This window comes from Porites lutea, chromosome 2 (assembly GCF_958299795.1).
Source record: "Porites lutea chromosome 2, jaPorLute2.1, whole genome shotgun sequence".
Lineage (NCBI taxonomy): Eukaryota > Metazoa > Cnidaria > Anthozoa > Scleractinia > Poritidae > Porites > Porites lutea.
The window spans coordinates 49,503,137-49,514,895 of record NC_133202.1 but is presented as its reverse complement, the minus strand read 5'-3'; the positions used below and the strand labels follow the sequence as shown (position 1 = coordinate 49,514,895).

The 11,759-nt window shown below is 33.3% G+C and overlaps 2 protein-coding genes across 2 annotated transcripts; both read right to left on the bottom strand.

Moving 5' to 3' along the window:
• Positions 1-294: 294 nt before the first annotated feature.
• LOC140926349 (ATP-dependent DNA helicase PIF1-like) lies at positions 295-4,607 on the bottom strand. The gene is made up of 2 exons (XM_073376103.1): positions 3,567-4,607; positions 295-465 (listed from the first exon to the last, which is right to left on the bottom strand). The coding sequence occupies exons 1-2, from the start codon at positions 4,605-4,607 to the stop codon at positions 295-297; spliced, it is 1,212 nt and encodes a 403-aa protein (XP_073232204.1).
• A 17-nt stretch (positions 4,608-4,624) lies between these two features.
• LOC140926348 (uncharacterized) lies at positions 4,625-8,177 on the bottom strand. The gene is made up of 3 exons (XM_073376102.1): positions 5,966-8,177; positions 4,748-5,869; positions 4,625-4,695 (listed from the first exon to the last, which is right to left on the bottom strand). Exons 1-3 carry the CDS (start codon positions 8,175-8,177, stop codon positions 4,625-4,627), a joined length of 3,405 nt encoding a protein of 1,134 aa, XP_073232203.1.
• Positions 8,178-11,759: the final 3,582 nt, after the last annotated feature.

Sequence of the window (11,759 nt, the reverse complement as noted above, 5' to 3'; positions counted from 1 at the left end):
ACGACACGCTTGTGACGCAGTAGCGAAACAAGATTTTTGGAAAGGATTATGTTAGTTGGAAACAGAGTTATAAAACTAATCAGATATTTGTGTAAGTAGTGGAGAATATTATAAAGGGTAAAATACACACTTGGGAAGTAATTTTCTTGTCATGATATTCAGTATGTGACATAGCACGTTCTATCCACACGTATTTGAATATTTTTATTTGAATATTTTTTTTCTTCCCGGAAAATTTTTAGTTCCACACGTATTCGTATTGAAATCGAATTTGTTCGTGCGCACGTGATCTATCTAGTCTCGACCCCAGAGCTCTTCAGAGCTCTTCTGCGATGTCAATCTCCGATAATCTCCGATCCGATACGGATTCACTCTAGTACCCAGGACTTCTCTGGGAATATTGACAACAGAGCATGGGTTGTAAAGGGAGCGAAATTTGGATATTCCTTGGCCTTGTTGAAAGAACTTGGGAATATAAGATTGCAATGTTGAATGAATATAGTATTCACGGTATACTTTGTTACGGTATCAGATAAAAAATGCTGGATTTAGCGTCCACAGGATTGCGGCGGATTCATAGTGTATTCAAAAATTTCTACTCTGGAGAGTGAATTAAAAAGTTGCAAGATTCAGTGCCCTACGTGTGAACGGAAGAAACTGTGCGATTTTTTGTATATTTCGTCAAAAGTTCTCTTCAAGTCGACGTTAACTACGAGTACATATGAATTTATAAATTAAGGCAACATACGAGGATTGTTGATGGATGACATTCCAAAAGAATCGGATAAAAAGTTGTGCTGTAAAAGATTGCGCGAAAATCTTCCAATCGTCCTTTATTTACAGCAGTTTTGCTTGACCAGAAATTCATTTTTTGGTTTGATTCTAGCAAGGATGAAGAAAGAAGTATGGCAGTTGAAGGTGTGTTTTACGTTAGTTTTTATTTTTGTTTTGGAAGAAAATTAATTTTCCGATGAGACCCAAAGTCATACCATACAGTCCATATAGTCTCAGTTGAGCTTTGGGTTCTAACGATTGTTGCTAGTGTTACTAAAATTAAGATTTATACGAATTAAAGCTTCGCTGAAACCTCATTAAATCGACCGCTAATCAGTATAAAATACAAAAAGACAAACAAAGCACTTCCATGTAAGATATTTTTATTGAAAAAGGATAATAAAAATGCTTTTTCCGACAGAAGACGATAACCTTAAATTTTCACTATATAAGTTTAAGATAAAATTAATAAAATTCTGTTGATTGGTATATTGTGTCTCCTTAGCTTGTTTAATATTACCATTACTATTATTACTGTTAGTATTTATTTCCTCATTGCCACTTGGGATTAGCTCCAGATTATTTTTTGAAATGATTTTTTAAAGAAACTAGAGGGACTTGCAAGTGTTGAAGACAACTTTATTTAGTGTAACACATTTCGTTTTAAATTTACATAGACTTGTGATATGAAGAATAGAACATATTTGAATTACATAGAAACTGATAGATCCTTAGTGAACTGAAAATAAATAAGCAGTGAGCTTTTCAGTCACTTAGACATGTACTTATATATTCAAACTTATCAAAGAATTACATACTTAATACTTTAAGTTTCACTCTAGCCACATAGACGCTTTCCAGTACTTGTTTGCCATCAGTGCAGCTGCGACCATGTGTATTTTCATGAATGCCTTATTTTAAAATGTTGTTCTGCATTATTTGGGACTTGAAGTCATAATCATTATGGCTATGTTTTCTCCTTGACTGTAAAACTGTAATACTGATTTGTTACCAATGAAATGTTCTGTTGCATTCATGAGTCTTGTCCTTGGCTAGATCTAAGGAAGTTGTTGGTGTATTCAGTATTTCTCATTAATAATATTCCATCAGCCAGTTTATGAAGTTCTTGTAGTAGTCTTTTGGTCTTACAATCTGTAAGTGAAATAATATAATTACAGTCTAACCTCTCCTTGCGGACAGCTCTTTAATACGGACACCTCTCTATAACGGACAGTTCGTTTGGTCCCAGAAATGCCAAAAATCCTACATTCCCTACCTCTATAATACGGACACCTCTGTAAAGTGGACACTTGGTTCTGTCCCTTTGGTGTCCGTATTAAAGAGGTTTGACTGTAGTTTCCTTTTGACTGGAGATTAAATAAGACTCCCAGTTAAGAGGCTTAACATGACTAAAAACTTGTTAGCTAGGCTAAAATCTACAGTAGGTCATCCTCAGTGTAAAAACGTGTGAAGTTTTCTAGGTACTATTTTCCTTGGCTGTAATGTGTCGATTTCTTTGTATCAATTCTTTTATGTCAGCTGTGAGTTTCACAGGTTTTTACGTCTAGTATGAACCTAAAACTTACTGGTTTAAGGCCCCCTCTATATTGGAATCTGTTTAGTCTAAAATTTGAAAAAAGTTCTTGTTGTTTAAAATCTATAGAAAAAATTTTGTACCATTGGGGAAATACGATGATTATGTCAGCATTCAGTCAATCCTCTTTGGGGACAAAAACTAGTTTCCTATCACTCCGACTGCAATCAAGAATGTAACGGGAAACTGTGTGGAGATTTTATGTAAGGAATAAACTGCATGAATATATCACTAAAAAGTCGTAATTTGCTTCAATCTAATTTTTTCTTTAGAAAATAAGAATGACCTATTTAAGAATCTACATAGCTGAAATTTGTGCTAATTGTCATTTATGTAAGAATCTGTTTAGGTAGTCTGATTTGGAAACATGCAGGTTCTTAGTTGTGGGTTTTAACTTTAGTAATCTATTTTGAACTTACCTTTTGAAAGGTCCAGTGTAACTTTATTGTTTGGTCACAGTCATATGTAATGATCAACACCAGTAAATGGTGTTGTTCTGTCTTCCCACATTTGGGAAAATGGTGTGTTTTGAAGTAGAAGCTTTATAAGATAATTATTGTTGTACTTTTACGAAGTTTGACTAGATAAATATTTTAAAAATTCAAATTAGAATTGATAAATTTAAATTATTACTTTCAATTAAATACATGTATAGCTGTATATTCAAATTGAGTATATTATTTTGATTAGGAATAGTTCTTATTCAAAATATTGAAATTTTAACAGCATCATGATCAGAGTAGTAGACAGCTAGTACGGAACATTGAATGGTCTGAAAATTGCCTTTAACATAAACATGGTCTAGTAAACTTCCAGCAGAAACAAATGTAGGACTTTGTACAACTTGTTTGTAATCAAGAGAAGTCATTAAAGTTTTGAGTGGTTTTATTTCGTCATCACTTAAGTAGTTAATGTTGAAATCACCAAAAATAATATTGATATCATGATCATTTAGTGTTTGTTTCATACTATTTATGTATTGTATAATATTTAAACTCTGTTTTCTATAAAGTAACATAACACATAGGGTTATGTCAGTGACATGGTTAATAACCATAAATTTGATAGCATTGATTGTTGGAAAATATTCATATTGTCTGATTTCAATATTGCTTTTGGTACATATTGCTAAACTAGAAAACCTGTCTGAAAGATGATCTTGCCTTAATAATGTAAATGGTTGTAAGTTATGTCTTACTTGAATGTCATCAGTATTAGGCAGAAGTTGTGTTTCTGTGAAGGCTATAATATCACTACTACAAAGTGCAGAATCAAACTTTACATCAATACTGTGTTTATTAAGAGATCTTATATTAAGAAGGCTGATAGTTAAAAGGGGTAGGTCACTTTGGTTTATTGTTGATCCCATTATTTGATTAGTAGGCATTTGTGCAGTAGCATTCCGTAATCTTTCATATTCTTTCTGTACTTGAGGATTTGCTCTAACATGGTTCTTTTTAAGTTCTCCGAGTATGTAAATACCTTGCAATGTTTTAGCACGGCTTAGTGCAACATATATTTGACCATAATTAAAGCTTCGTTGTTTGTTTAGCTCAGAGCTAATTACTATTCTGTCTACTGTGAGTCCTTGTACTTTGTGTATAGTACAAGCCCATGCTAATGTAATTGGAAATTGTGTCCGTTGCATTTCAGGTGATGATGGTCTATCTGGTCTTATTTTTATCCTTGCCATTATTGGTTGAATGGGTACTGCTTTGTGTTCTTTAGCATATGTATTATTGCTGTTTGTTATCATATTTTCTCCTGCTTTATCATCATCTAACTTAATATATATTATTGATGGCCTTTTAGTATTGGGATTTACATCTATTTTCAACACAGTACCTATCTGACCATTGATCAGTCTGTCTGAGATGTCAATATTCACTGTAAGCATCACTCTTGCAGTTTCTTTTAAATAAATTTCATAATCAAGTCCACCTGTGTCAGATTTGTCACTTCTCAGGATTCTGTCAATATCTTGTTTATTTACATTCTTAGGATATTGATCTGTAGCTGTTAGAGTAAACATAGGTTTGAAAATCTTTTCTAATTTTGTATTGTTGTGTTGGTTTACCAAAATGTTTTCAGCCCATATGTGCAGAGCATCAGATGGATAATTATCATCTGATGAACTTGTTGTTCTTAAATTAATGCACTGAATATCTTCATCATTTTGGGATGCAGTTCTAAATCTGTTCAAAAGTTCAATAAATGGTTGGTCATCCTTCTGCCTCATTATTTGTGTAAGTTCAATCATTTGAAATACATGCCAAGGATGACAAACATTGAAAATGTCATGTATATAATTCTCAAAAACTGGATTCCTGCGAATCGGTGGTAATTGATATAAATCGCCAACAGCAATGATACTTATACCAGCAAAAAGTTGTGAGTTGGTGGTAGCAAATATTTCTTTTAATCGTTGATGAATATGAAGTAGAGTAATGTTAGAAACCATTGAAATCTCATCAATTATTATTAGCTTTAACTCAGACAGTAAAAATCTGATCTGTGTTCTTTTTTGGTCAGACATTCCAGGTAGTTCATTTTCTTTTGTATATTTAGGTATTGCAAATGCTGTGTTTATGGTTGTACCATCAATGTTGATTGCTGCTACACCTGTAGGTGCTGTTAGTAGGACTATTGGTTTTTCTGGATTAATTGGAGGATATCTAAATGTTTTCACTATAGTATGATAGATTGTTCTAATCAAATGGCTTTTTCCGGCACCTGCACCTCCAGTTATAAACAGATAAATTGGTTGAATATTTTCTGGCTTTAAGCTTTTGAGGTTTTTTATTTTATTTCTACTCCATGAAATAACAATGTCATATGCTTTGCGTTGCATTTTGTTTAATGATCTAACTGATTCACGTAATTGGTCATCAGATATTTCTGTTGGCTGATTATATGTTGTAATTCCTGTTGTATTAACATTTTGAATAGGTTGTAAGTTTGCAGCAAGATGTGACGGAACTTGTTCATTGAATATCTCATCTGATGATGATTGATCTTGGATCTGTAATTGTATTTCAACATTCTCTTGATCATTTATAGGGTCATAGGAATGTATGATAGTATTGTGGTTGTCTCTTAGCCATTCTAGGGCTTCTGTAACTGCTTCTGAATCAGGTTCAAAGATTGCTCTGTTGTGATCTACGATATCTTGTATTCCTTGTTCATAGAATTTTGATGCATATGTATGATCTTTTCCAAGGAGATCTGCTTCTTCCCTCCATGGATAATACAACATAAGTATGTGGTGAAAAAACATTTCAGGTTCTTTTCTTTTATTTGGTCTATGATATCTGATGACTGCTTTTACTTTTCTACATTTCATTGTTTCGTTAGTAGTCATCAATGTTATTTTTCCAGGTAATGATAAATCACTAGACGTATTCCGACTGTGTTGCATTTCAATTAAATCATCAGTTAGTACTTCTGGTTGTGCATCAGTAGTTTCACTGTTCTCTTTTCTATAGTCTTTGTAATAATAAGCTGCAAATTATGCAAGACAAAGATTATTTACAGTGGGAATAGAGGCTGGTCTAATTGTGTACCGCTCAATGATGTTGGATTTGAATATCTCTGTACTCTCATCATCAAGGTCATCAAGTTCCTTTTTTGTCTTTGTAACTCGTATCCGTTTGTCTGGTAAGTCAGTACTGATAAATACTGTTGCAGGAAAAATTTTTCTTAACCAAAGTTCAGGCATACATCTGTATACACATTCTTGTGAGCTGACTTCTCTTGTTGATAGAAATGCAGCTCCTATTTTTCTTAAGCTGTCTCTAATGTCCATATTGTTAGCTTTCGCTTCTTTAGCTGCATTTATTATTGCTTGTGAACATTCTGTTTCATCCTTTGTGAAATAAGAGCAGATATACGTTATGCACTTATAATGATCAAATACTGGCTGTAAGTCTACATTGGCCTCAAACCCCTTTATACCAGCTATGAAGTAGTTGTTTATAAAACAGCTGTCAACAGGTCTTTTTAAATGTAACTCATAGTTAGAATCTGGTGAAACACTTAGTGCTGAATAATATTGTTCTTCTGTAATGCCAACAGAATTAAAAATGTCATGTTCAGTTAGGGTAGAATTATAGCTAGACTTACTTGGATCTAAAAAGTTATCTATTTCCTGTTTTACTAAAGAAAGGATTTCTTTTCGTTTTTCCAAAAGATTAGTTTTATTAGTTTCATCCAAATCATCAGGAAGAGGTTCTGCAATAATTGTAGAATTTGTAAAAAACTGACCAAAATTAAATCTACACTGAATGTTTTTATATTTTCTACATGCTTTAGAATGATTATGCTTCTGATACATTTTCACTAAATTGTGCAATTCAAGATCTTCTTCCATACTTGGCAGATAAGCCTGTACATGTTTATCAATGTACTTTATATACGCTTGTTTGTTGTCATGGCTTAGCTTAGGGCAGTCATCACACCATATAAGCGCATGTAGGTGAGGACTCCCTCTCATTTGAAATTCAATACGAAGAGCATAGTAAACTATTTTACCAATTGGTTTAGTCTTAGTCACCAACACTTCTCTGAAAAATGTTTCAATTCTATGCTGGAAATGTTTAGCAACTATGACAGGATTGAGATTAAGCATTTGACACCTTTCATTGTAAGACAATGTCTCAACTTGTTCATCAGTCAGATTGTTCCCTTGTGTTCTTGATAAAATTTGAAACAGTTCGGGCCATCTTAAATCAGCACAAGATAACGTCATGAACCATGTTGGAATGCCAAGTTGTTTGACCATTGCAATTACTTCATACATGAATTTTTGCCAGTATGGTGGTGTTCCTGGTATCTGCCTTAGAAATAAATATGCTTGATTTTGGCAAATAAGGTTTACTAAGTTCTGAGGATTGTTTCTTAATTGAGAAGCCGTGAGAGATTGTCCATGAACCTTCTTTAGAGCAATATTTATACTATCTGATACTTTCTTTTGCTCTATTATAAATTGTGCAAAAAAGAGATATTCGGGATTTGTTGCAAACTTTCCACTGTAATGCAAAAGTCTTGCATTAAAGTATTTTACCGCTGAAATTGTAACTTGTCGTTCGGTTGTATATCCATATGTGCCTTTAGGAAACAATACTGGAAATGCTAGTTCTTCACACTTTTTATCAAGCATAAATGAGACAGGATGTTTATTTTCTCCAGGTGCTATGCTATAAACTTCATTTCCTACTGATTCGTTATTATTATCTGTTATAACAGGATAGTTTGGTATTACTGACTGTAAGCATGTTTCATATACAGGAGCTCTATATTCATCTAAAGGGTCATCATTTTCCTCATTCTCACTATTTGATTCATCATCTTGTATTGGATCACAGTCGGATGGATTATCTGTTGTTACATTTTTTGATGTTGATTGTAGATCTACATCATAATAGTCTGTATTATTTTGTAAAGCTATGACATTGCTATTGATATTGTTCATATGAAGTACTACGTTTTTATACAATGGATTATGTGCTTTAAGCCACTTAAGAGCTTGTTGTATCAACTCTGGTCGTACTGCTTGAAAGTAAACATGTCCTTTAAATTGTAATTTTCTTTTAAGTTTTAGCATTATTATACCAGATCTCTCAGGTGGACGGGGGAGTTCATTACATGTTTGATCACATTCTACTGGTACATTACATATTGCACCTTTAATTTTTTTCTGTTGTCCTTTGGGCATGACAACAATCTTCTGAAATACAATACGTTTAGCTATAAGTATTTGTTCTAGTTTTTCTAGTGAGGCCAGTTCTGAGGGTGTTTCATCAACATACATATTATTCACAATACCCTGACATGGTAATTTTCCTTTTATGACTTTTGAATGGCATGTCTTGCATATATATTCTTTACCATCAAATGATTGTTGAATTTTAAAAAATGCTTGACAAGGGTATTTGCTGGTTATGCACCTTATTACTGATCTCTTATAAAGTAATCGATTACAGACAATACATATAAAATAAGGGCCTTCTGTTATTTTCTTTTTGAATTGTTTAATACATGATTGAATGGATGTCCCTTTGTTCATCATTCTTTCTTTGATTTTATTTTTTAAATGGTTTTTTGTTTCTTTTTCCATTGATTGGTATTTTACTTTAAGGTTACTGAGCATTTCATTTTTTAATGAAACATCCATTGTTTTGTATTTTTGTCCAGCTTTGCGAAGTAATTCTTTCTTCTTTGCAGCATTCATACATTGATAATTTTGTTTGAGTTTGCAAAGTAATTCTTTCTTATTAGTAGGATTCATTTTTGAGTACCTTTTTTGCTTTTTTTCACCTATTGTTTTTTTCGCAGCAGGTTCCAAGTTGTCATATATATGTTTTTTTCTACGTTTTCTTATAATTCTTTTCCTTTCATTTTCCGTAATTTCAGAAGAACAGTGAATAAATTGAATATCATACTCCATAGTCTGACATTGTTTATTTTGAACAATATTTAGAATTGCCTCCATTAGTTTATTTATACCACTAATGTGTTTTATGTGTTTCATTGTAGATGAAATACTATCTTCATAAGCCAGAAGCGAAAACAATTGCTTCTCTTTAGTATTTTGTTGGTAAATGCAAGCGATACAGTAACTTGAAATGCACATTAAAAATCCTGTTTTCCCATAGTTTTTCAAGATCAATGCTTTTAAAGATATCATGTTTTCAGGTAAACTAGTTAATTTCCCATGACTTACTTTACTAACATCTACTTTTATTTTCATACCAAAAATTGTAACATTCTCAGGCATATTAATAGATTTTGAATGATAGTCATTTTTGATTACATTGTTAAGCTCAGAGCCATTTTGAATGATTGCATCTAAAGTTTTTGAGTTCCAATAACTGCATGATGAAATAATTGAGTAACAGATGGAATAAAAAGCTACTGCAAAACAGTTGTTTTTCAAACAATTGTGTTGATCTAATGATGTATTATTTAATACATTTTTTACATTATTGCTTGTTGTTATGTCATATTTTGTTATTTGTAAACCTTTAAGTTCATACATTTGGTGTATTCCATATAAACTTTGAAAGTATTCTATTAAGTTATCTTTAGATGGTATATCTAACAGTACACAAGTCCCTTGACGATGACTCTGACCATAAATATCTCTGGCATGAGAGTCAAACACTTTAAAATGGCCATTATAAACACAGTAAACAATACTGACAGTAATACAACCAACTGTCAAAATAAATGATCTGTATTGTTGTGATATCAATGACTCAAAAGCTCTTTTTAGGCCTAAACAGTATTCGTATCCTTCAATGGTAGCCTCACCATGGACATTGCCACTATAGCTTGCACTGTATTCCAGCCGGAAATTTTCTTCTGCTACTGTTAGCATTGCTGGTAATTCAGTTAGCAGTAAATAAGAGCATCTTGCTAGTTGTGATAACCTACTGTAAAGTTGATTGCCGATATGCATTATTTGTTTTAAGTCACCAGAGTTACTTATTCCTTTTGTATTATGGTATATTAAAGCACATAAACTCATTGCAACACATTGCTGCCCTGCATTTTGCCCAAATACATGAACATCTCCTTGACTATATGGTGCTTGTATTGTTTTAGTAGGATCAACACCGTGCATAAGAGGACCAGGGTTTTTCTCTATATCATTTGAAAGCCTGTACCTTGTACAATTCCCTTTATGAGTAACATTTTTGTACTCACTATGAGGCAAATTGCAGCAAAACAATCTAAAGTATTTGAAATATTTCTTTCCATGTTTATCTTTATTTGAATTGTAACCATATTTCACTGAAGAATTAATTTTTCTTAGTGTAAAAATTCGTTTCCTTCTCATTTTTTGTACAAATCTGACAGCAATCTTGTGTGTACGTTTCTGCCGTCTTGCAGTATGTTTGATAAAACGATGAATTTTCGATGACTTTGGTACGTTTTTCCTCAAACAACTCCATACATAACTCTGTAATTTTTTGTTTTTTTGAGATAGACGTTTTAACATGTTCTCTGGTACTCTGCTAGGTTCACGATCCCGTTTGTACTCATGACTTCTACATTCAAAACGACGGTAGCCATACACATACTTCGCACAACGAGATCTGACTTCTTCAACTTTTATTGACACTGGCATATCATTATATTCACGTACATGAGCAAAATTGTTACCTTTTTCTAATACATTACAGTTCTGAAGACAATTTTCCGTATGTTGTAACGTAGAACTCCATGCGTAGAACACAACGACATTTATCATCACCTGTACAATAATATTAATGATGTATGAAATATCAAGTTGTTCGTTACAAGTATCCAGCGTCATGAAAAAAAGGAAAACAATCAGGCTGTTGAACAGGAGAGGTACATTAACGACGATTTCCTTGTTGTTTTTTACCTCATCATCGAAGTTCTGCCCATGAACATTCTTCCTTCTTTCAACATCTGATGAATTCATTTCTTTCAAAGTTATCAACGCTTTCAAACGACAGAATTCGTGGAACGACCCGTTCCGAAAACGTTCGACATCTTTTAGTGTGGGTCTACCACGAATGGTGTGTGGATTTGTAAGCGACATCACCGTGTCATCCATTAATCTTTGAAAATTTTTCGTCGCAAAATATAACATTCGGACAATGGTACGTTGTTTTTCGAAGCGTTCACAGAGATTGAGAGCATCGTGTTGATTTTCATCCCCAGATTCTGCGCTACCAGGACCCGGAACACGTGTTTACAAAACTATTCTTTCTGTCACGTTTCGCTGTATTTACTTTTTCGCACGTGAAGGTCAGAACCAAATTACCATAAGATCAGAGAGAGCACGTGTTTACAGTTTTACTTTTTGTTATGTCTATTTTGCACTTACGATTTTATCGGCTTACTATGTCATACAAGCATGAAACGTAACCTGTTTTACCGAACAAGATAAAGTCTGATTTCTTACATGGAAGAGAAGCACTTAAACGTGATAAACATAAGTGCGCGTTGTTCTAGTCATCCCCTAAAATAAACCACATGCTCATCACGAGACTCATTTCCATACAATCAAAGTCGTCACGATTCTTATCCCCAGTTTCCACGGTCTTCGCTAGGAACGCGGGGCCTACAAACTAGGTCCGACAAAAAAAAAAAAAAGAGTGCATTTTAAGAGTCTCGCTTTTCTAAAGCAAGCGAGACTAACAAGGTTTTCCTTTTGTCCTTTTCTTTCAGATGTGGCCGCTGGTTTTACTCGCCCCCTCGGAGCTGGAATATTTACTCTCTGAAATGTTTATATTATCTGGGCTCTGCTGTGGTCAAACACGAAGAAAGCGAAGCGAAACGTCTTGTAAGATAACGTTAATTTAAAACTATTTGCTTGACCAGTGATTAGTCTTCGAAAATCGCCTGTATTGAAACT